General features: G+C 30.5%; 1 protein-coding gene across 5 annotated transcripts in view; it reads left to right on the forward strand.

Moving 5' to 3' along the window:
* LOC114931552 (glutamate receptor ionotropic, kainate 2) overlaps positions 1 to 27928 on the forward strand; it is a 191613-nt gene that overhangs the window by 144476 nt on the left and 19209 nt on the right. For all 5 annotated transcript variants that reach the window (XM_029303673.2, XM_085486235.1, XM_085486236.1 and 2 more), the window contains 3 exons: positions 9303 to 9404; positions 9548 to 9649; positions 20983 to 21186. In XM_029303673.2, coding sequence (XP_029159506.2) covers positions 9303 to 9404; positions 9548 to 9649; positions 20983 to 21186 — 408 coding nt within the window. The remainder of the gene's footprint in view (positions 1 to 9302; positions 9405 to 9547; positions 9650 to 20982; positions 21187 to 27928) is intronic.

Raw genomic sequence — 27928 nt, forward strand, 5'->3', positions numbered from 1 at the left:
TTCCTGTTAAATTATACTTAATAATATTAATCACTATAGAAAGCTAAAATTTAGACATGATAGTTAATATTTTTCTTCTGTGTTAGAGAAAAGAAACTATTACATTTATATAGAGAATTGCCTTTTTATTCCTCGTGGCGATAGTTTTTCGACTTTTCGATCACGTGATAAAAAATTTACCTTTAAAAGGATGAAACGATCAATCCTCCATTCTTGTTCGACTCTATAAGCTCTCATTCAATTTTATACAGTCAAGCTCGATTGATTCGGAATCGCTTGTCTGTAGAAGCGAGAAGCTGATTCCATCGCGTGTCTGCTATCTCATCGATCTTATTTAATTTTCAAATGGATCTGCCGGGAATCTTAAATCGCTCAAGGGGATTGAAAGTAATCCTTACAAGATCAGGGCGCAGGTTTGCAACTCGAGAGAGAGTTGCTTCTTTCGCCCGGGCTATTTGGATGATTTGAATTTCGAGGAATCGAGGATCTTCTTCTTCCGAAAGTGTGTCACGAGAGAAATCCTCGTAATTATTTCTCGATGATATAATACCATTATATAAGCGACGACCTTTGCAAAAGCGATGCTCGAATTCCGCATTATCGAAATTTCTGCCGTTATCTGATTACGAACAGCGAGATAGAATCATACGATAAATTGCGAGTTTTCCGCAGTGAGAGAAATACACAAAACCCATAATCGTGTATATTCGTGATATTAGGACGACGTATCGAAATACAAAACGACCGAGTAATTTATAATTGTGCACGCGCGAAATACGATTATCGCGAAAAATTTGCCGGCCATTTCGGACGGCTCAATTTTTTTACATCGTCTATTTGCGGATGATACTCGAAATTGGAATGTATGTAGAAGAAAAATAGAAGCGCATTTCAATATTGATTTTCCATATATATTAGAGATTTTACGTAAAATATCGATGACAGTTACAATGGGGATTTTTGATCGAATTATGGTCATATCGTCACGTACTCGTAAATAGTGTATTTTATATATGTACCACAAAATTGATTTTATAATAGTCAGCAGCGCGTGAATTCGTGATACTGCCTGTTATTATAATTATGCAAAATTAATCGCAAAGGAAAATAAAATTGACAGCGATATTCCTGTTAATTTCGAATAAATAGATCATCATAGACCAGAATATCGACTAAGTGATAATTTGCTATGTACTCTAAAATTTTTTTAAATTATAATATCTCACTTTTCTCGATCCTTTTGAAATATAGTAGAAACATGTCGAAAGCAAGGAGTACTTTCAGTTTGAATACTATTTCTTTAACTTTTTCCGAGGCTACAATCTCGAAGCTTTTATCCAGTAGAATCTTGTGACTGTAAATACGCACTTCATCTGCGAAACGGAGTTCTACAAGACAGAGAGAGAAAGAACGAGAGACGACGTCTCAGTAATTGAAATATAAGTGTCCAAATTTAGCAATACGGGTGACTTTCCTTTCTGTGATGTTTGAAAGAAACTTCAGCCCTTCTTGTTACACAAATGCCTGCTTACTTGAGACTTTTTGTATGTCTTTGCGCAATTTTCTCATCCTTTTTTAAAGGTAAACATTTCCTTTTATGCGATGTAGACAAGGCAAACAAGTAAACACGACGTCGTTTATGATTAAGCTAAAAAATGCCGAGTTTGGGGTCCTTAAGAATATTTCGCTAGTGATACAGAATCGAGAAATTTATTTTTCTAAAACAATAAAATTTATCAGGGTGTCTAGTAAAATTTGAAAATAAAATTTAAGGACAATCCAAGGAAATTTGCACGATTTTCCAATAATATAATAAAGATATACAAGAAATTAAAAAATTGCATGTTCTCTTATATTATATAATATATTTGAACGTTTAAAATCTATAAATAAATTATGCGTAACACATATTTTTGGATTTCTAAATAAAAATAGATTGTATTATTTACAAAATAAGATGAAATATTTTTTACTCGAATAGTCTCAACTGCTCTTTTAGCTGAATATTTAGAAGCAACGAAAAAAAAATCAAGAGAATCTATGAAAAATTGCAAAATATTTCAAAGACCTCAAGAATTTCAAGCATGGCTAGATACCTTAATCCATATAAGAAATATATAATAGCACGATTTTGAAACTTTTTTTTTAGAATTTAATTCATTTTTTTGTTATTTTATTTTTGCTTATGTATTATTACTACATCAATTTACTAAAGTAAAAGCTTTTACGCGATTGATGTAAATGATAAGGAATAACGAACGAATTGTTTTGTCGCAACATTCTATATTATCTCTCCTACACGATATTTCATCATTCGGTCAAGGAAGGAAAAAAAATATTGTCGCGCGCTCACGTAAGAAAAATAAGCGATTTTCGTGTAGAGTCGTGACTTTTTTTACGACACCGTCGAGAGAGCTCAACCTGTCGGCGCCGACGAGGTCGAGAAAGTGTCGAGTCACATATACGGGCTGTTTACTAACTGCCAGCTAGTTCTAGGACTAAGGTTTACACCGGCAGTTGGAGAAAGAGACCTGATTTTTTATTTGGATTCATTCTGCGCGAGAGAGCGAGTATTGTTTCGTGCCAAATTTTATTTTCCGAGCATATTTAGCTAGAGTGCACTTTCGAGGATAAGTATATAAATCAGACGGAAGATGAGAGAGAGAGAGAGAGAGTTAAGTACGGTATAGACACTTTGAAGATATACATATCCTCCTGCGTGATAAGAGCGTGGATTATTGATTGCTTGGAAAATGTGTATATATAGCGTTTTACTCTCGTTCTCTGCAATAACTTTGTTGTGGACCAACGAAGTTAAACTGCGAATAATTTACTAATGGAATTGGTTTGCGTAACCATCCATTCGTGCGAATCTATTGTTCGATGAATCGTATCATTATAAAAAAATAGCGTTAAATAAATAAGTATATATATATATATATATATTTATTTATTTAACTATATATATAAACTTTACATTTTTTTTTAAAGAAACGACCATATTTTTATATGTATTATTATCGCTTTGTTCAAAAAATTAAAATTGAATTTTTAATTATACAAAATTGCACACAAAATTACATGTTTCTTTATTTCTTGAAATTACTAAAATAATATTTGCGTTTTTGCTGCGTAAATAAAATAATTAGTATTTAAAATATATAAAATATATAAAATATACAAAATAAAAGAAAAATATATAAGCGCTCAAACATTTTCTTTTTTACTGAATTACAATAACTTATCTATGCACTGTTTTAATTATAGTTTTTATTTAGAGTATTTACTATATTTTACTAATTAAAAATATACATTTTGACTCTAATTACGATATATATTTCGCCATATTCATTTTTATGTACTGTTTAAATGTTTATTTATATTTATTCTAACTTCTAACTATATTAATTAATAAATGAGAAAGAGAGAGGATTAACTTAACGACGATTGTTTTTAAATAAATGCACATTTACTTTGCCACTTTTCTAATTATACATATTATAAAATTTTAATAATTTTTCCCCAAAATAAAAATTTCTAACCTTTGTTTTAATTTATTAGTTTAGTCAATAATTTTAATTATTCTCAGGTTCTGCTTATATTTATTATCTTCACGGAGAAAAAAATAATGTTTAAAATAATATTTCCTTAAACACAAAGCTATACTTAAACGATTACTCTTCCAAGAGTCAAAGAACCATCTATAAGCGCCGATTATGTCGTATTATGCATAAAGCGCGAATGCATGATGAAAATTCGGAGAGAGATACGAATACGCGTTTCGCTTTTAAGGCAGCTTCTCATATTTTGGGCAGAGAATATACGAAGCCTCGCGAAAAGGAATGATAAAAGTCGTGGCCACGTTCAGGCATGAAAGGGGATTTTCTCTCGGACAGAGACAGCTGGTATGTTCCACGTAATAACAATTTACAATTACCTCGATGATATATCTTTAGAGGAGAGCCTACGACTCTTGCTAGACGCCATGTGACGTTTTTCCTGGTTAGCGATCGCGCTCCGGCACTCACAGATTTTAGTCACGCTCGACAATCCGGTGGTAACTTCCGCTTTGGCTTTAATTAGACCCGTCGCGGAAAGCGAAACTGCCGGGTAGCACACGTTGAGACCGGGAAGAAGACGTCGCTGAATTTCCCGATCGTCCGTTCCGGCGATTCGTTCTCGCGCACCTGAATTCTAATTCCTCGAATGCGATAAAGAGAATGGTGCACAAGAATTTTACCGCGCGTTATTTATTGCAAGAAATTTTATATTAAATAAGATACCATTTGGAACGGTTTTCGAAAATACATCATTATTTGTAAATACAAATTATTATTAACCAAATTTTAAATCGCTAGTAGAAATATCAAGAAATAAATTTAAGCGATCAATCTCAGCAAGAAAGATTCACATTTAAGCGATCAGATCAGCAAGAAAGATTCACGGGAAAATTGCAGCTTTGACAGTGGAAAGGGCAAATCAAGATACAAAAAAAAACATACAAAAAAATATCCAGCATTTTTCTAAAAGAGAATAAAAATTAAAAATCTCTCTTTTTGAAGTTAAAAAATTTTATATTAAATAAGATACCATTTGGAACGGTTTTCGAAAATACATCATTATTTGTAAATACAAATTATTATTAACCAAATTTTAAATCGCTAGTAGAAATATCAAGAAATAAATTTAAGCGATCAATCTCAGCCAAAAAGATTCACGGGAAAATTGCAGCTTTGACAGTGGAAAGGGCAAATCAAGATACAAAAAAAATATCCAGCATTTTTCTAAAAGAGAATAAAAATTAAAAATCCCTTTTTGAAGTTAAAAAATTTTATATTAAATAAGATACCATTTGGAATGGTTTTCGAAAATACATCATTATTTGTAAATACAAATTATTATTAACCAAATTTTAAATCGCTAGTAGAAATATCAAGAAATAAATTTAAGCGACCAATCTAAAATTCTAGTTTTACTGAATAAAAATTTGTGCTAAATTGGTCGCTTAAATTTATTTCTTGATAAATTATTATGTTACAATATCTAGTTTTCGAGATATCATGGATTAAAGTTTTAGTTAAGCTTCTTTATTGCCATTTACAATTGACTTTAATGGATTTTAATTACGAAATAGTCGACTTTTATTATTTTATTGATGGAAAATGGTTCATGACAACACGATAAAAGTAAATAAATTTTTAATGGGGTAAAAATTAGCTTTAATCTGATATTTTTTTCATATTTTTTTAAATTTCTGCTCACAAAAAGAGGATTTTCTGGACATCGTTCTTTATCAATTATTTGTCGTTTAATGTTTTACAAATAACATTTTGATGGAAACAGAGAGCGGGATAAAAGTTGACGAGAAAAAAAAATGCAAAATTCACTCAGAGAGATTTTGCTCTTGCATTTTCATCACCATGATTGCTCCGGATTTTATTCATTTCTTTATTTTTCAATCGCATGAAAATCTCTCCCCGTTTAATCTTCTCTCTATTATCTCCGGTTGTCCGTTCTAATAATGAAAACGGTCAATGTCACAATGCGAATGCTGCTTGATGACACAAAAATTTAAGTATTAATCTGGGATAAAACACGCGCATTTTCTTTCCCGCGGAAAATGAAAAAGAGCGTCGCCATAATTTTTCAGATATGCTTCGAAATCGCGACGTCTTCTTGATTTTTTGCCAACAGACTGCAATCTTCCATTGGCGTCTGATCAATTTCTCGAGTTCGGAAGAAAAGCGTTCGTATTGAAATAAAAAGCCGCTCGCTAAAAAGAAATACACGCGCAAATAGATGACATCAATTTCGGCAGCGCGACACACTTTTTTTGAAGATTCAAATTTAATCTTTTTCCGACAATAACGCGTGACACACATATAACGACGATGTAGTTATTTGTTTTATTAATTTATCGTAAAGCACGCTCAAACGTGCGTGAAACGATGTTTATTATTCGCGGTCTGTGAACTGTCATGACATTTTACATTTACATTCATTTATGCAACAGCATAATGTACATTTTATATGAATATTTTACAGGGGGCAACGCAGTATAATATATTTAAAACATGCCAGGTTGCTAATTCAGTACAATGTCGCTTTTTCATACGTTAATTTCACACTTTGTGGTCACGCGCAAACGAAAAATCTGGTCAGAGACTTTCGCGAAAAAAAAATCTACATACTCTATATATAAAAATTACGTAGAGAAAAGAAACGTAGTCGCGCCAGATAAATAACCGTTGATTATATAACTACATATTTATCTCCGTTGGAATATTATACATTAAAGTTTTACGTAAGCCGCTTAAAAACCGGCACGCAAATTTGTAATAATCTCATTAATAGTTTCGCGTTGCCAGAGAGAACAAAGCACTCTCTTTCTCTCTCTCGAGGGAGTGCTATATATTATATATATTAAAATATTTCTTATATATTCGAAATGGAAGAGAGCGCGGAAACTTGGCGTTACAATCGGAATGAGAAATCGCGAATTCTCTCTCGGCTGCTGCAAAATGAGGTAATCAAACTTTAGGTCGCATTTACTCTCCGCGCTCCACTTTATTTTCCATTTCCATGCATCCGTCTACTTCTTGCGTCATCCCACAAGAAACGAAACTCTCTTTCTCTCCCTCGGACGTATTTTCAACTCTTGCCAAGCGGCAATATTTATCCAAGTTCCTCCATTCAGATATGTTCTTATTATTATACCTCCCCACTTTTAACGCGGTGCTGAGAGATTGAGTGCACTTTTACTTTGTTGCCACACCGCTGTTTTATCGCGGAACTCGCGAGAGAACGAACGCGAGTTCCGCGGAGCATCGACAGGTTCAGGTGGAACGATGATTTTTACGCGAACCGATCTCGCGGGAGAAGCTCGCGAGGCGGGCTCTTTTTTTCCTTTTTATATCCGGCATTATTTGCTGTTTGTATTTTGTTACGAGACGCATCGTGCTCGTACATAGTGCAGAGTGTATATTGATGTTTGCGCGCGTGCTTTCACATTACACGCCGTAACTTTGGCGCGTGTATATACATATAACCGGAGAACTCTCGGGCTCTTAAATACTTAATCACGGGTTCCTGCCGGATTCCTTCGCAGTATTTCTTTCATGTCGACATCTCGGATGATGAAAGGAGTAGAGCGTTTCAATAATTTACCTTGTTTCGCGCACTTCACGTTACCGTTGAAATTTTGAATAAAAGTGCATTATGATGCACTTATACAATTATTTTCCAAATATATGCATGTCAAACACAAATGTCAATTTTCAGAAATTATTATTTTAATGGTAAAATTTTTCTCAAGTTTATTTAGCGCACTCATTAATTTTTGACGACCGGAATTAATCTATCTCTTAATCAAATCTAATTATATTTATATTGTGGAAATAACAACTTTTATGTAATGATGTTATAACAAATTATTTTAAGTATTTCGATAATTTTATATATGCAATTGTTCCCTTTTCTTATTTTGATAAATTAAAAAATTATATTTTTATTTATATTTTATTATAAGATAAAATATAAATTGTTATATAATATATGTATATAGTATACATTTTTATAATACAATTTTATAATAAAATTTAATAAAGAATTAAAAATAATTCTAATCTACAACTTTTTTTACAAATTGCAAACAAATGGAAAGCATGTTATAACAATGTTATATTAAGTATTTCGATAATTTTATATATGCAATTGTTCCCTTTTTTTATTTTGATAAATTAAAAAATTATATTTCTATTTCTATTTTATTATAAGATAAAATATAAATTATTATAATATATGTATATAGTATACATTTTTATAATACAATTTTATAATAAAATCTAATAAAGAATTAAAAATAATTCTAATCTACAATTTTTTTTACAAATTGCAAACAAATGGAAAGCATGTAAATTACAGCTTTTATATATGAGATATCATAAAACTCGAGATACCAAAATATTTTCAACAATTTGTCACCGACGCGCAGTATAATCCTTTTGATATATATTACAGGGATTTTTTGCCGTCACTTATTATTTGCATCTCTCACTTTAGGCTTTACGACGGTAAAAGGAGAAGCCGGGGAAAAAAGTTTCTCAAACGCGAAACCGTCGATGCAGAAAATTCAACTTTGAAGATCTCTCGGAAATTTATGCGTTCCACGATCCCGGTTGAGAGAGACGAAGTCTGTCTTTCTCTCTCCCTTTCCTCATAATATCGCCCAACATCGATGGCCCCGTAGATTTCCGTGGCATTTTAAACGAAAACGACGAAAAGCGACCCGCTGCCTCCTTCCAACCCACTCGTTCCCCTTCTTATTCCGGCGCGAGATATCCGCGAAGGAGAAGCTTTATAACGACTTTGCGAGATTCGCAGAGCTCGCACGCGAGCGGTAACGACTTCCTAAGTGCGAAAATTTTTAAAGCTACCGGGAGAAAATTTCTGAGCCCCCGTCCTTCCTCCGTTTTAGAGAGCCGTTAGCGAAACTTCGTTCATGCCGAGTTTTGTCTCCGCGGCGCCGATGATACGCACGATGAAAGATTGAGAGATTTATGGGGATGACGCGTGTTCATCGTTCTCTTGCATTGCATTTTAATGCAGCTTATATACCTGTACACGGAAAGGAGAGAGAAAATCCTCTTTCCGTCTCTCCGCGACTTTTCACCGAGCTGATTCTTCATTTGTGCTCGCGCGTATTCCAATGCATCTTCATATATAATAATATATATTTTTTATATATAAATTTTATAGAAATTTATATATAAAATATATATAATAATATATATACATATAATATATATTTTTTATATATAAATTTTATAGAAATTTATATAAATTCTCTATGTAATAATTTTATAGAATATATAGAAATTTATTTATTTATATATTTATACATGTAAATAAATTTGTATATATAAATTTCTGTAACTTTATATATAACTTTTATGTAGCGCTCAAATCCGATTTCGTACATTTTTCATGATCATCGAGAGATATCGGAATAAATTTGTACTTATTCCGCTTTTTTTTTGTTGCGTTGACAATAAAAATTTAATTATATTCAATATATTTAAATCAGAATTTTTATTTATATCTGTAAGCGGAATTGAGCACGCGAAGAAAGAAGGATCGAAACAATTTAATAGAATATTGCATACGTTTGCAATAAATTGTTTGTTGTGCTCCAAGTTGAATTTTCTGAATATCATCCGAGCGAGGGATAACTTCCATCTCTCATGCACGGAACAGAGAGTGTTCGCTCTCACAAACGAATCCGCAAACGGTTTTTGTTGCAGGTCGAGATGAAAGGGATCTCCGGACCAATTGAATTTAAAGAAGGACGCAGAATACAGTTTAAATTGGATCTGCTGAAACTGAAACAGCACTCGCTCGTCAAGGTACGTCGTGACTTACAGTGCAAAACAGGAAGCGCGCGTCGGAAGAGCGTGAAAAAAAAAGAAATATATATATATATATATAAACATACAGAACATGCGTGCGTATGTGTAATATATTTATGTAATTATATGTGCGAAACTAGGTCGGCGAATGGCGTCCCGGAGCAGGCGTCAACGTTACAGATACCGCTGCTTTCTTCGAGTCTGGCATCAGGAACGTATCTCTGATCGTGATCACTATTCTGGTGAGTCGCGCAAATAACGATTTGTTATATGTTTAGCGAATAAAAGTGACCACACAAGGAGAGAGAAATATTTTTCACACGTTTTTATATCAATCTACGTGTATACGTAGTAAAGTGAAAATGCATAAAAACAAATAAATCAATAATAATTAGCAATTTTAATTTTTTTTGGAATTATAGTAAATTTTATTTAACAACAGTTATCTTATGTGTAAGAAAGTTACATCATGTATAATGATGATGAGTTATTTAGAAGATAAATAAAGTATAATTATATATATATATATATTTAACATATTTTCTTCTTATTTATTCTGCATATTTTAATAAAGTAAAATAATCAAAAAATATCAATGCAATTTACGAGATATTTTATAGTGGACATATGACAGAAGACATAAAACAATATTATTTCTAAATAAAAATTTCCTTTTCTTCGGAAATAATGAAACTGCTAATTATTATTGGTTCACAATGATCGCTACTGTATATAGAAAAGATGAGCGACAGAACCGAGATATTGTCGCATATGCCGGGAGTGTTTCAACTATTCCAATACCGTCGTACCAACCCACCCATTTTGGAGGAAACGAGTCGAATGAGGAACGCGCGATAGCCGTTGAAAGTTCCTCGATATGGTCGGCGCCAACGTGTCTCGTCGTAAATTCGCGTTACGGTCTCAAAGCGTTTTCCGTTATTCTTGCATGAATCCCGTAGCGCACGGATGCAAGAGATGCCGTACGTGATGATGCATCACGAGAAAAAGCGGAGAACTCGCGGTTTTATGGTTTTTGCGTGGACCCCCCGGCGACAGTGGCGAGGGAGATGGGTTTCTATCGCTTGAAACTGATATCGGACAGGAAGTGCGGCGCGCAAAATCCGGAAACCGTGACGAGTGGAATGTCAAAGAGCTCACGCGACATGTAATTTTGCCTGTTTCATTTTTTAACGTCTCTCTTTTTCTGTTTTAAATCACACTGTCTTCCTTTCCCTACTCATATCGCTAGAAAATCACTGATTATTTCGACTAATCAAATAGATTATATTGGGCGATCAAGAAATTTTTATTTTATCTGAATTCATCAACATATTGTATATCTGGTGATTATACCATTTATTTTTAATTATACTTTCATTGTTTATGATAATTCAACGTGCAATACCTCAGTTCATCAATAGCGTATCGTGTCTGACTAATATAAAGTTTTACTACTGCAAAAATTTCTGATAAAATCTCGTTAATTTCTTGATACATATATAATTTTATTAATAATAATAATAAATATTTTTCTTGTAAACTTCTTCAAAATTAAAAAAATATAAAAATATAATTACATGATTAAATGTTATATTTTGCTATATTTCATACATTGTTTTAATTATGGGCAAGAAATTTTTACTTTATCTGAATTCATCAACAAATTGTATCTGATGATTATGTCACTTGTTTACTTGTATTTTCATTATTCATGATAATTCAACGTGTAATGCTTGCAATTCATCTATAGTGTATCGCGGCTGACTAATATAAAGCTTCACTACTGCGAAAATTTTCTTATGCGATAAAATCACGTTAATGTCTTGATAAATAAAATTATAAACATATAATTTTTTCTATAGTAGTATAATAAATAAGATTTTTTCTTATAAACTTTTTCAGAACTAAAAAAATATAAAAATATAATGACAAGATTAAATGTTTTATTTTGCTATAGTTATAGATCGTTTCAATTATGGTCATTAAATTTTTATTTCGTTACCTGAATTTATCAACAAATTACATATCAGATGTCAGATTATATTACTTGTTCAATTTTGTTTTGATTATTTATGATTATCAATGGTTGTGGTTCATAGGGCTGACCAATATAAGGTTTCACTACTGCGAAAATTTCCTTATCGGTTAAAATACCGTTCATATTTTGATAGCCCAATATATATATATATAATTATATTAATAATAGTAATCATAAACAATATTTTTTGCTTTTATTTTCTTTAGAAAGTAAAAAAATAATAATTACACAATTAGACTGATCAATATAAGGTTTCACTACTGCGAAAGTCCTTGTCGATTAAAATACTATTGACATCTTAATAATCCAATATATATATAATTATATTAATAATAGTAATAATAAACAAGATTTTTTTATTCCTTAGAGCGTAAAAATAATAATAATTACTCGATTAGGTATCTTTGCTAAAGCCAAATATGATCAAGAAATGTTTACTTCATTACCTGGATTTATCAATGTTTCATATATCAAATTCGACTATTTGTTCACTTATGTTTTGATTATTCATTAATTTAACGTATAATGCTTGTGGTTTATTGATAGCGTATCGTGGCTGACCAATATAAAGTTTTACTACGCTATCACATTAGTACGTTTAATTATATATATACAATATATAAAATTTTATTAATAATAATAAACATAATTTTTTTGTAAACTTCTTTAAAACATAAAAATATATAAAAATATAATTACGTGATTAAATGTTCTATTTTGCTATAGTCATACATCGTTTCAATTATGATCATTAAATTTTTATTTCGTTATCTGAACTTATCAACAAATTACATATCAGATGTCAGATTATATTACTTGTTCAATTTTGTTTTGATTATTTATGATGATCAATGCTTGTGGTTCATTGATAGCGTATCGTGGCTGACCAATATAAAGTTTCACTACTGCAAAAATTTTCTTGTTATGTAAAATCTCATTAATGTAAGTTGATAGTTTAATATATATACATATATATACGTATATTAAGCTATTAAGACATATTAATGAGATGTTATCTAACAAGGAAATGTTTGCAGTAGTGCAACTTTATATTAGTCAGCCACCCTACGCTATCATATTAATACGTTTAATTATATATATACAATATATAAAATTTTATTAATAATAATAAACATAATTTTTTTGTAAACTTCTTCAGAACATAAAAAAATATAAAAACATAATTACGTGATTAAATGTTCTATTTTGGTATGGTCATATATTGTCTCAATTATGGTCATTAAATTTTTATTTCGTTACCTGGATTTATCAACAAATCGTATATCAGATGTCAGATTATATTATTTGCTCAATTTGCATTTGATTATTTATGATTATTCAATTTAATGCTTGTAGTTCATCGATAACATATTGTGGCTGACCAATATAAGATTTCACTACTGCTAAAATTTTTTTGTCAGATAAAATCTCATTAATATCTTGATAGCTCAGTATGTACATAATTATATTAATAATAGTAATAATAAACAAGACTTTTTTCTTGTAAATTTTTTCAGAACATGAAAAATATAATTACCCGATTAAATATCTTTGCTATAATAAAATATAGTCAATAAATTTTTACTTCATTACCTGGACTTATTAATAATTTATATATCAAATAGACTATTTTTTCACTTATGTTTTGATTATTCAAGATAATTCAACCTACAATGCTTGTGGTTTATTGATACCGTATCGTGGCTGACCAATATAAAGTTTCACTACTGCAAAAATTTCTTTGTTAGATAAAATCTCATTAATGTACCTTGATAGTTTAATATATATACACATATTAAGCTATTAAGACATATTATTGAGATGTTGTCTAACAAGGAAATGTTCGCAGTAGTGAAACTTTATATTAGTCAGCCAGCGTACGCTATCACATTAGTACGTTTAATTATATATATACAATATATAAAATTTTATTAATAATAATAAACATAATTTGTTTGTAAACTTCTTCAGAACATAAAAAAATATAAAAATATAATTACGTGATTAAATGTTCTATTTTGCTATAGTCATACATGGTTTCAATTATGGTCATTAAATTTTTATTTCGTTACCTAGACTTATCAACAAATTACATATCAGATGTCAGATTATATTACTTGTTCAATTTTGTTTTGATTATTTATGATTATCAATGCTTGTGGTTCATTGATAGCGTATCGTGGCTGACCAATATAAAGTTTCACTACTGCGAAAATTTTCTTGTTAGGTAAAATCTTATTAATGTACGTTGATAGTTTAATATATATACATATATATACATATATATGCATATATTAAGCTATTAAGGCATATTAATGAGATGTTATCTAACAAGGAAATGTTTGCAGTAGTGCAACTTTATATTAGTCAGCCACCGTACGCTATTACATCAGTACGTTGAATTATATATATACAATATATAAAATTTTATTAATTATAATAAACATAATTTTTTTGTAAACTTCTTCAGAACATAAAAAAATATAAAAATATAATTACGTGATTAAATGTTCTATTTTGGTATGGTCATACATTGTTTCAATTATGGTCATTAAATTTTTATTTCGTTATCTGGATTTATCAACAAATCGCATATCAGATGTCAGATTATATTATGTGGTAAATTTGCATTTGATTATTTATGATTATTCAATTTAATGCTTGTAGTTCATCGATAACGTATCGTGGCTGACCAATATAAGGTTTCACTACTGCAAAAATTTCTTTGTTAGATAAAATCTCATTAATATCTTGATAGCTCAATATGTACATAATTATATTAATAATAGTAATAATAAACAAGATTTTTTTCTTGTAAATTTTTTCAGAACATGAAAAATATAATTGCCCGATTAAGTATTTTTGCTATAATCAAATATGGTCAATAAATTTTTACTTTATTACCTGGACTTATTAATGTTTTATATATCAAATTAGACTATTTTTTCACTTATGTTTTGATTATTCATGATAATTCAACGTACAATGCTTGTGGTTTATTGATAGCGTATCGTGGCTGACCAATATAAGGTTTCACTACTGCGAAAATTTCTTTGTTAGATAAAATCTTATTAATGTACCTTGATAGTTTAATATATATACATATATTAAGTTATTAAGGCATATTAATGAGATGTTGTCTAACAAGGAAATGTTCGCAGTAGTGAAACTTTATATTAGTCAGCCACCGTACGCTATCACATTAGTACGTTGAATTATATATATACAATATATAAAATTTTATTAATAATAATAAACATAATTTTTTTGTAAACTTCTTCAGAACATAAAAAAATATAAAAATATAATTACGTGATTAAATGTTCTATTTTGCTATAGTCATACATGGTTTCAATTATGGTCATAAAAAAATATAAAATATAATTACGTGATTAAATGTTCTATTTTGCTATAGTCATACATGGTTTTCAATTATGGTCATTAAATTTTTATTTCGTTACCTAGACTTATCAACAAATTACATATCAGATGTCAGATTATATTACTTGTTAAATTTTGTTTTGATTATTTATGATTATCAATGCTTGTGATTCATTGATAGCGTATCGTGGCTGATCAATATAAGGTTTTACTACTGCGAAAATTTTTTTGTTAAATAAAATCTTATTAATGTACCTTGATAGTTTAATATATATATACATATATTAAGCTATTTAGGCATATTAATGAGATGTTATCTAACAAGGAAATGTTCGCAGTAGTGAAACTTTATATTAGTCAGCCACTCTACGCTATCACATTAGTACGTTTAATTATATATACACAATATATAAAATTTTATTAATAATAATAAACATAATTTTTTTGTAAACTTCTTCAGAACATAAAAAATTATAAAAATATAATTACGTGATTAAATGTTCTATTTTGCTATAGTCATACATTGTTTCAATTATGGTCATTAAATTTTTATTTTGTTACCTGAGCTTATCAACAAATTACATATCAGATTATATTACTTGTTCAATTTTGTTTTGATTATTTATGATGATCAATGCTTGTGGTTCATTGATAGCGTATCGTGGCTGACCAATATAAGATTTTACTACTGCGAAAATTTTCTTGTTAGATAAAATCTCATTAATATCTTGATAGCTCAATATGTACTTAATTATATTAATAATAGTAATAATAAACAAGATTTTTTGCTTGTAAATTATTTCAGAACATGAAAAATATAATTACTCGATTAAGTATCTTTGCTATAATCAAATATGGTCAATAAATTTTTACTTCATTACCTGGACTTATTAATGTTTTATATATCAAATTAGACTATTTTTTCATATATGTTTTGATTATTCATGATAATTCAACGTACAATGCTTGTGGTTTATTGATAGTGTATCGTGTCTGACCAATATAAAGTTTTACTACTGCAAAAATTTCTTTTTTTAGATAAAATTTCATTAATGTGTCTTGAGTCTAATATATATACATATATATACATATGTATGCATATATTAAGCTATCAAGGCATATTAATGAGATTTTATCTAACAAGGAAATTTTTGCAGTAGTGAAACTTTATATTGGTCAGCCACCCTACATTATCACATTAGTACGCTGAATTATATATATATATATATATATATATATATATATATATATATACAATGCATAAAATTTTATTAATAGTAATATTAAACATAATTTTTTATAAACTTCTTCAGAACATAAAAAGATATAATTACACGATAAAGTGTTCCATTTTGCTATAGTCCATTCATTGCTTGAATTATGGTCTTTGTTTGTGTATCTAATCATATGTTTCTGTAATGCTGACCAGTCGAATCTATTCTCCTAGTAATTCATTATGATCAATTACACCGTTATCTCACCGTATCATAGAACGGAGGAGCTGTGACGTGTGATGGTAAATCACAATGCGGTATGTACGGCATAATACGCGTGTGATATTGGCAAGTCACAAATACCATTTGATATGAAAGAAGATCGTAAATCGATCAGTGATCATAGGAAGATAATTATTGATGACGACTTATTGCTGCCGCATCGTGAAAATCAGCAATGTGTCAATCAAGTTTTTCACATAATTAAAACTTTAATTTTTTTTATCAAATTCTATACATATAAATACAGACTTTACATGCGCGCGCGATTCTAAAAGAAATTTTTATCTCAAAGAAAAAGAAATTTGATATAATAACTACTCTTTTCAATTTTTATTTTTATTATTTTATTCAATATTATGTTATAATTCTTCTTGAACAATAAGAGATGATATTTTTATCTATTTTTATTCGATCACATATATAAATAATACGAAAGCGCGAATAAAAATTCCTTTCTACAAGGCACATTGATATATTTTTAATTAGTTGTATTAGCATTAGAATTGATTATCAAATCGATTTCGAATATTCATATTGATTATAATGTACGTAAACACAATTCATTTAATTAAATATTGCAATTTTTCTTTCTTTCTCTGTAAAAGAGAAAAGAAAGAGAGAACTCTCCCTTTTTCTTTCTCTGTACGAATAGGAAGAACAACGTGCAGCCAATAATTGTTGCATATCAGGGGGAAAAAAGTGTTTTAAAATTAAAAACAGTAGTAGAGAGAATTTTAAATTAAAAATATCAATGAGAGAAATATTTGAACCACATTTTAATTGTGTAGCAACTAAAATAAAAACTAATAATACTTTTAAAATTCCATTATAATTCCGTTATAATGAAATTGAACGAATTTGAATAAATTTGAGATTTTTTCTAAAAGTACTCACAATATTTAATTAAATGTTTGTATATCGTTATAATCTTTTTCGTCTATTTTTTTTATATATCAGTAGCTTTTTTTAAATATATATCGAGAACAAATACACAATGCTGAATAGTTATTATAGATTTCTCGTTTCAGTTATTTGTTTTGAAAATCAATAATTATTCGTATGTTATCAGAGTTGTTCATTTTCAATAATTATTTTATTACTGCTGTTACTTGTTAGTCACGCGAAAGCTTAGCTAAAATTGCTCGTTAATCTTCGTTAATAATTAGCACATGCACACGGGTCGGCTCTATATCGACGTATAAAATGACCGCGATGCTGAAATTTGCCTGACCCTTCTCCTGTTAAATCTTTCACACTCTTACAGCTTCACACTTCGCGTACTTCGTCGCTCTATTCGAGATTCATGTATTATTCAAAAGAGAGTTAAAAGTGGCCTTACAACCTCCATTAAGTTGGCTTTAAATTAATTTTATATCTCATTTTCCGTCTTTCCCCAACGTTGAAGATTTTAATGCTCTCTCAGGGCTCACATTTAAGAAAAGATACGCGATATTAAGTAATTATTTATAAAAGTCACCGAGTGTTTAATACCATTCTCTCTCTCTTCTCTTAACTTACACCTTTTAAGAAACGAATTCATTTTTAGAAAAGATTTTTTCTTCACAATGGGAAATTTACGATAAATATATTTTCGTCAGATTCTCTCTCGCGAGAAATAATATATCTCTCATCTCAACGAGGATTTTACTTTTAGCTACGCGTACAGCTAATTTTTCATCTCTATTTTCATACGCGCATTCGCGCAGCTTATTTGGATTAAATCTTATGTTTGAATTTTCAAGCTTTTTTCCCATGCATATGTATGTATATATACGTACCGAGCTTTTGCAAGCAAACGTAAAACCTCAAACAATATATATGAATAAAATATGTGCACAATTTCTAGCCCTTCTCTTTTTTTGTAAATTCAGTCGGCAAAATTAATAATATTATAAAATGACGAGAAGTTAAAAGTATTGATAAAGCGTACAATTCCGTTAGATAATGAATTTGTAAAAAGATCTCGATGAAAATCAACGTACTCTCTACTTTTACTTCTTTCTAGGTATGTTATTTGTTGACACAACTTAATTAATGCGTGTCAAATGCATTCTTTGCTATCGCAGTTAACCCCGGGTTGGAATTTTCATATGCAGCTCGTAAATATTAAATCTGGTCGACATTTCCTCTAATTAAATCTCTCACGTTTTCGTCGTAATGCAGCGACTGGCCCGATTTTCGAGAGAGAGAGAGAGAGAGAGAGAAAAAGAAAGAGAGCTTCATGAAGTTACTTTATTGCATTTCAAGAAGCCTATTTGAATTTAAATTTAAATCCAGATCGCACCCGCGCATGCGCCAGATTTTCAACTCTTCGAATATACGAGACGACCGGCGTAATAATACCGGAAACATCTTTTTCTCGTCGTACTCGTATTTCCGCTCGCTTCTCGTACAGAGATAATATTTACTCGCAGGAGAACGCGATGGATTTTCTCTCGTGTGCGAGTTTGTTTCTGCGTGCAATTATCAGAATTATTCAAACAATTTTTCTCGGTCTCGCTTTTCTATATTCTACATTAACCCCTTCCAACATTGATTATATCGTATCGCTGCTTTGTCAAATATTTAATTTCGCGTATCTCGTATGGAAAAAAGATTGAAATGTCTGATAAATGATGAACTAAATATTTGAATTTCATTAAAGAATTTTCTCCCGTCTTTAAAACGATACCGAATGAGAACGAGGAAAATTAGAGACAAGGAAAATTATATTTACCGTGATTATATTTATTTTGTCGATGAAAAAAAATAGTAAAAAATCTCTAAATTTAATATACCTTTCTCGCACGAAATTTATAAAATTTTTAAATTAATTTTTTAATAAATAATATGTCAAGGTGTCTATAGAAAAAGGATACATTAATCGAAAGATTTGTCAAAAAATTATCGAAAGGCTGTAAATCATTTATTTGAGAATTTTATTGGAAATTTTTCTCACTTCCCCTATCAATCTTGTCATCATCGGAGATCATTGTCGACTTATAAAATCAATACTAAATTAAATAATTATCGTCATTTGCGCACCTGCGTCTTCTAGGTCTAATGGTGCGTGAGAAACACGCGGTGTGGCATGCGAAACGCATCCCTCCTTCTCCAGGGAGTGTTTGGCGTAATAGTCTATCGAAGAGTAGTCTATTTAGTCGGTAATCAACATCGAACGCGAGTGTACTCCGCCATCAGGTCCGCGAACATACTCGGAATGCCATCGTAAATACCAATTAAAGCTGTCCATATTCAGCTACGAAGATGCACGACCCGTTAACGCCCGAAAACTCCTCGATCGAATATAATGACATGACATTTTCACGCGAAATTCATACGGGTTGTTTTAGTTTTGACGGATAACGCGAACATTTGTCTAGCCGAAATGTCATTGCCCGCTCTCCATCGCGTTGTAACTTGCAGGCATTTTTTTTTTTTTTCATGGCTCTTGCGTGTAAATATATTTTTATTTAATTGCTTTATTTGTGTGACAACGTAATAATATAAATATATATATAGTCGTTCAAGAAGAGACGACCAAAAGTACATAATTTATTAAATATGTCAAAAGTCAATCTAAAATTTTTTTTTAATTACAGAGATTTTATTCGCCGAATTCTCGCCAAGAAATGTACTTTATTAATCTCTAATTTTTAAGAGAAATTTTATTTATTTAAAATTTATATCACATCATTAAATTATAATAAAATAAATGAATAGATTTATATGAAATTATCGAGTTATTATGATCACAAAGTGCAGTTACTTATGAAAAGGAGACTATAAAATGGTCTTTTAATTCATCTATACTTATTTTCAGCCGTTCAAGTACTTAAGGAAAGACGATTAAAAGTAATGTATTAAATACGTCAAATTTATTAAAATTTATTAAATGTATCAAAAGTTAATCTGAAAACCTTTTCTTTTTTTTTTTAATTACAGAGATTTAAATTACAGAGATTTTACTCGCCGAATTCTCTCCAAGAAATGTACATTATTAATCTATAATTCTCCAAGAGAAAATTTAATAAACATTTTTTTATTTAAAATTTACGTTACATCACGAAATTATAATAAAGTAAATGAATAGATTTATATGCAATTATCGAGTTATTATAAGATCACAATAAGATTATTTTTGATTTATCTATACTTATCTTGAATATAAATATAGAAGAATAAGTAAGTATAGAGAACAAAATAAATATAGAGAAATTTAAAAATAATTTTACAGTCTTATTTTCATCCCTAATTTTTATTTTGACATCAGAGCCTCTTTGATTTATCTTTAATCAAGCCTGTATCTCATGTCTCAGCGAAACGAGCGAGGGGAATCAAAATTGCCCTAATCTCCCCGAGCTCAGACAGAAGCAGTCACCCTCACGGGTGACTCTTTTATCCGAAAGAAAGGGAAGGAAAAAATTTACATCTCCGCGGCCTGTAAAAATTCTTACGATAGAGCCGCGAACGCCTTATCGTTACGCGCGTCGACCTTGTCGCCGACCATATCGGTGAAGCCAGAGCAACGGAAGAGCTTCGTGAAAAGGACCGCGGGTGCAACAAAATGGGGCGGGAAAACCTTAGACGAGAATGGAGACGGTGGAAGAGAATCGCGAAACAAGGCCTCTGTAAGGGATGCGAATGAAAGAGCGGTAGCTCCTTTTTATGATTCCCGTAGGAGCAGCCGTATGTGATGCTGAGAAGCGGAGGAAATTTTAGCGGAAATGCGCGCTACGAGGGCTTCTGCATCGACCTGCTGGAGAAGATAGCGGAGATGGTGGGCTTCGCTTACAAGATCGAGCTCGTGCCGGACGGCAAGTATGGCGTTTACGATTACGAGACCGGCGAATGGAACGGAATAGTGCGCCAGCTGATGGACAAGGTGAGTAAATGTGCGCGGCTGAACCTAGATGTAGATCCATGTGGATTCGGATTAGCGAGAGTAGATATGAGATATTTTGTACAAACCTGTAGCTCGATTGGTTTTTCTCGAGTTTTATGACAATTAATCACAAATATCGTACACTGAAAAAAATACATGTACTTTTTTACATGGAAATTACATGCCAAAACTGGAAAAGTTACTTGCTTATTAATGTAATTTTTTCCATTTGTTTCAAAGTGAAAATATTACCCTGAATTTAATTACCCTGAAAATCATCACGTAATCGTGGGACAATATGGTATTGGAAGAAATTTGATAAAAATTTTTCTGATTAATATTTACCACGATGAAAAAATTAATATCTACCACAATAAGATATAGAATATGTTCGATTAATTTTACTATGCGCATAGTAATATTTTTATTGTGGTAAATATTAATCCGAGAAACTCTTATAAAATTCTTCCAGTACCATATTGTCTCACGATTACCATAATTTTATTTAGGGTGAATTCTAAGAGAAAATTCTCTCCATGTACGTATTAATGTAAAAATATATGTAAAATATAGATAAAATGTAATTTTAAATTTACTATCCACTGAACATGAAATATTTTTAATCTAGAAAATATATAAAAATATATTTCATAAAAAATTACATATAATCTGAAATCTTCCATATAAGTAGCGATATTGCATGATTATGCTGGGTCGGAAAAACCTAGCATAATCACATAATTTTACGAAAATATTTTTTCAGTATAGATATACCCTATGCTTAAAAAAAAGATCGATAATTCAATGCTTCAATATAATTTTTTTTGTTCCTGCGGACTTTTACGGTCTTCTTAATTTTCTATTATATTAATGAGTGTGTACGAAGGATGAATCTCGCGATGAACTTTCGAGATGGGAAGATGACATTACCCGATAGGACGGTGTAATTTAGCCTGAATTTAACGGAAGCAGTGTATAACACAATCTAGTGTGCTAGAGATTGTTAACTGTCAAATCCCATCGCGGATAATTAGTTTCAATAGACTCAGCAAAGGGTGGTTAATCGAATTTTGCTACATTTAATCATTCATTTCATCAATATATATATTTCCTACAAATTATTTATTCGAAGAATCGTCACATTGATGGCAGACACAAGATGCGGAATGTCATTTCCCAGACATATCCGTGTTAGAAAGACGTTAATCCCGTAAATTGACACGACCATAGCTGCGGTGTCAAACGACAGAGTGGAATGTAATCGCGATATCGGGAGTCATCGGTGGCCATTTTGCCGCCGCATTCCGATTGGCAACTAGCGAATCCGTGCACTTGGCGTATACATGAACGTGTATACGGCTTAGAGAGATACGACGGGACACCCTGGATAACGTGGCGTCTCGCTTTTGCAATTCAAATCACGGACATCGAGAGATCGACGGCGAGACGCCGTGTGTATATGAGCACGCGTTTCTCTACCAGGAAGGCGTGAAACTAGCCCGCGGATATTGCTACGTCTACATTTCAAGTAGGCGATTGATTAAGTACGAATACGCCCGTTCCGGCGAGTTTCAATATCTCGCTGACATTCCTAGCAGATGCGACGACGACGACCGCCAGCCTCGATAACCACGTCAACGTGTCGGCCCGTATCTGCCGCAAAGTATATCATCAGAGACGAAGATAGGATACCGCTGTGCAGATAGTTCGGAATTAGAGATAACGCGCTCGCGTATCGATTTCAACGTCAATCCGCGTCTCCGTCGATGCATAATTTTTCACCCCTTTCACCAATGTACGAGCATCCGGGTACCAAGTGCGTGTTTTCGATACGTTGCACTGCGATATTTTTTTTTTATAGCAGCTGAATATCGAATGTTTTTCTCGTTATATTTTTCAAACATTTTGGAACACAAATAAGATTTTTTTTATTTATGTATTTCTTTTGAATGTATGTATTTTTTATATTATTTGGGTGATAGATGTCAACCATGCGATCTCTAATTTTATTTTACATCTTATTTGACAGAATGATTCTAAGATTAAATGTTAAAAAATATATGTATAAATAATACATTGTAATATTTTAACTTGTCAAAAATATATTAATTTTAATATAATTACATTAAATGCATTTTATTTAATATAATACATTATATTATATTCCTGTAATTATATTAAATTTAATATATTTAAATTATAATATTATAATATATGTATTTATATATATTTTTTGACATTTAACCCTAGAATCACTCTGTTAAATAAGATGTAAAAAAAAATTAGAGATCGCATAGTTGACATCCATCACCCACTTTTAAAAGACACAATTAAAATATTCAAAGACATATTATTTGAAAAACATTAAAATAATTAAAAAACAAATGTTACGAGTATATTTATTATATATAAATACATATCTTATACATATAAATAGACGTATTAGCTATTAAACTTAAATTAAAATTAAATTAAAAACGTATGTGAATTAAAACTGCAGATTTGTACACGTGGGTAACTAATGTCATCCGCGCAGCCACTGTTAAAATTGCTTTGGATACCCGGATGCCTGTTCATTGATAGAAGGGTTAATGCATACATGTAGCATCCTATTGTAAAATGCATGTCCGTATTACACGACTTCAATCCACGGTATCTAACGAAATCGAACCAGTAAAAACCTTATGTGTATTTGCACCAGCTGGTTTTATCCCAAATTAACCATTAAATTCGAATTCTAATCGAGAGAGATCTCTTTCTCTCTGCCGATGCACTCCGTGCGAAATGCACACGCGAATGTATTTCTGCGCTTCGTAGACGAGATTTTTTTCCTCGCAAGTGAGAGAGAGAGAGAGAGAGAAAGAGAGAGAGACCAAAGACCACCCGCTTTTATCTCCTCTCTGTTTTCGCACGTACTTTCTTTTCCCCGGGTATATATTTAAGAGCGCGCTGTCGGTTTTTTGGGAAAAGAACTAAGTAGAATGTAACTAGTCGTGTATCTAGCGATATTCTACATTCCAAAACTACTTTCGCCATAAATCCCGAACTTCTGGGATTGGGTTCAGTATCCGGCTGCTGCGAAACTGCAAGGGCGCATTTTTATCACGATGAATAATGTATAACCCTGCGTGTAATAGAAACTACGGCCTTGTATAGAAATAATTAATTCCGATGTAAGCGCGACGAGGACGGCTCTCTCTCTCTCTCTCTCTCTCTCTCGACATAATACCGTCGGTTTTGCCTAAATAGATAACTTTAAAAAGAGGAGACATGCGCACAATAGTGTGCTGAAACGTTTATTTAATGTTATCACCGGATAATGGGAGAGCACGATTAAAAGAGTCTACCGATATCGATAACATAGGCGGAATAATCGCTACGAGATAAAGAGAGAAATGAGGGACAAGAGAAAGGTATATCATGATTATTAATCATTTAATATTTCTCGATGCAAATCAGAGCGCATTAAGCGCTCCTGGCTGTTCGCGAAATCGATGATGCGATAATAATGATGATGATGAGCATGTAAATATATACACATATGACGTGAAACGATAAGAAATCGCGATACGCGCGAGTCGGCGAAATTTCTCATGGAAATTTCTCTTGCAGAAGCAGAGGATGGCAAGAGAGGGCATTTGCTCTCTTTGGAATCATTAAAAGAATTATTTTCGCATATTTAATATAAAAAAAATTAAATTTAAAGAAATTAAGTAAGAACAAAAATAAGAACACAATTTTTAATTATGCTACTCTCTTGAAAAAATCCTGCGGACGCTCATGTCGAGACTTTTTGCAGAACTCTCATTAAAAAATTTATTTTTGCATATTTAATATAAAAAAATTAAATTTAAAAAATTAAGTAAGAACAAAAATAGGAAAAAAAATTTTGAATTATGCTACCCCCTTGAAAAAATCCTGCAGACGCCCATGTCGAGACTTTTTGCAGAACTCTCATTAAAAAATTTATTTTTGCATATTTAATATAAAAAAATTAAATTTAAAAAATTAAGTAAGAACAAAAATAGGAAAAAAAATTTTGAATTATGCTACCCCCTTGAAAAAATCCTGCAGACGCCCATGTCGAGACCCTTTGCAGAACTCTCATTAAAACATTTATTTTTGCATATTTAATATAAAAAAATTAAATTTTAAAAATTAAGTAAGAACAAAAATAAGAAACAAAATTTTGAATTATGCTACCCCCTTGAAAAAATCCTGCAGACGCCCATGTCGAGACCCTTTGCAGAACTCTCATTAAAACATTTATTTTTGCATATTTAATATAAAAAAATTAAGTAAGAACAAAATTTTTAATTATGCTAGAGAGGGCATTTGCTCCCTTTGGAATCATTAAAAGAATTATTTTCGCATATTTAATATAAAAAAAATTTTGAATCATGCTACCCCCTTTGAAAAAATTCTGCAGACGCCCATGTCGAGACCCTTTGCAGAACTCTTATTAAAAAAATTATTTGTACATATTTAATATAAAAAAATTAAGTAAGAACAAAAATAAGAACAAAATTTTTAATTGTGCTACCCCCTTGAAAAAATCCTGCGGACGTCCGCATGTCGAGACCCTTCGCGGAACTCTCTGCCGGTCGTTACAAAGCGACCGGCACTACGTTATCCGGACGGTGGTATTAATTTTGTCAGATGATCATTAATAATGCTCGCCGCAGTCGTCGCTCGTCCCCTCTTTCTCACCTTTCTCCCTTTCCTACCCCCTCGTTCAGAGAGCGAAACCGAGGACGGAAAAATGATGATAAAAAGCGGCGCGTAATATGCCTAGAAAACGGCGTCGTATTTTAACGCTTAAGCATAGTTAAGCGGATCTCGCCGAGAAGTCCGCAGTCTGGAACGTCAAAGCGAAGATTGGTCGGGACCACGTCTAATTAAGCATTTTAATTAATATAATATACTTCTAAGTTCCTCTCTTATAGGCTGGACTCTGTTCTGTTTCTTTCTGCAGACTTGCATTTAAAGCCCACTTTAGATTTTTAGATAATTATGTGATTAAAAATTTGATACAGAGATCTCTCTATTTGTGACCTCGTATTTCATATATTTTAATGTGTAGGTATGTACATGTACTGAAAAAAAAGATTTAGTTAATTCTTATAAGTATTTATTTCAATACTGTCAAATAAATCATTTATTTGAAACTAATAATATTTATTTGATATGAAAAATATTTATTTGCTATAAGGAAATTCTTTTCAAAACAAACACATTTATTTGTTTTAAATAAATGATTTATTTGACAGTATTGAATTAAATATGTGTTAATTAAATTTTTTTTCAGTCTATATATATTTTGCTTGTTCAAATGTTTTACTGTATTACATGACACTAAATAATTTATTTGTTTGTTAATATTATGCACATCTACCAAAAATTTATATTGTAAGATCAAAAAGAAAATACAATATTACAGTATTTTTTAAATGCACTGTGATTCTAATTGTAAGAATCCCAAATATATAATACGCTATAAAGCATATTTCGTTTAGCACATGCAATGTTTCATTTGAAAAATATGCTATATAATTTAAATATAAAAAAGTAAAAGAAGACTAATATAAATAGACCCACAGTATATCAATATTTGTAGAATAAGACTTAGTGTTTTATTATCGCTATGTAAGAATGTTTAAAAATTCATAGTAAAAATAGAAAGTAAAATCCACATACCTTTAATATATACAGCGCTGTAAATACATTATAACAAACTCTCCTGCTTTTATTTGATTTTTCAACTCGGAATAATTTCGGAATATGTATATATTAAGAAGAATATCTTCAGCGAAAAGAATTTTGTCACAAAGAGATATAATGTTTGTGTTTCGTAATAAATGAATTTCGAGATTGCACATATTTCTATAATTGCTCAATTTTATATGCTTTTTATGTCCACATAATTAAAAAAGTAACGCGCAAGTATATATAATGTGAAATGGTTCAATTTTGTATGCAAATTAAATTTTTAATTAAGAATATCGTGTTTCAATATTAGTTTTTATTTATTTTGTCTGTAAAATCAACTTTTCATTAACTAATTGCGTGTATTCAAGCTGTCAATAACAGTTCCATATTAATATTAAAATGATCGAACAAACATTATAAATTATAGAACATTCGTAATATAAATTTATCGTTACAGTATGAATTAAAATAATAAATTGTATATTCAGTACTGAAAAATCGATTTTAACTCTTTCTTTACTACTCCGAGATTGACGAGCAATTATTTTAATAAAATTGATATTATTAAAAAGAACAACACTCTGGACGATTTGATAAAAGGTGTGATTTATGATCTATGAAAAAAACTGCTAACATTTGGTATGAATAAAATAGGTAGCAAAATAAAAAATTAAAATAGCATTTAACAATAAAATAAATATACTCCAGATTAAAAACAAATTTTAAAATTATATAAAAAATTCATATTTAGATCAAGTAAACTTTGATTTTAATAAACTGTGTTATAAAAATATTTTAGCGAAAAATTTGTAAAATAAAATCATTCAAAATTGAAACCATTCAAATCATAAAAAAATGTTTAAATTAATTAATTATTAATTCCCTAAAAAAAACTAATTATTAAATAAAAATATTGCTCTCTCATTTTATTCAGGTTTAAAACTTTCTTAGAGAGCATTCTCTTAGAGATTTGGTTTTCTACTTAACACTTTTACAAAACGATTTTGTTTTATTTTTAATTTTTCAGTATATT

This window comes from Nylanderia fulva, unplaced genomic scaffold (genome assembly GCF_048542155.1).
Source record: "Nylanderia fulva isolate GAGA-0341 unplaced genomic scaffold, ASM4854215v1 Scaffold11, whole genome shotgun sequence".
In the NCBI taxonomy this organism is placed as follows: domain Eukaryota; kingdom Metazoa; phylum Arthropoda; class Insecta; order Hymenoptera; family Formicidae; genus Nylanderia; species Nylanderia fulva.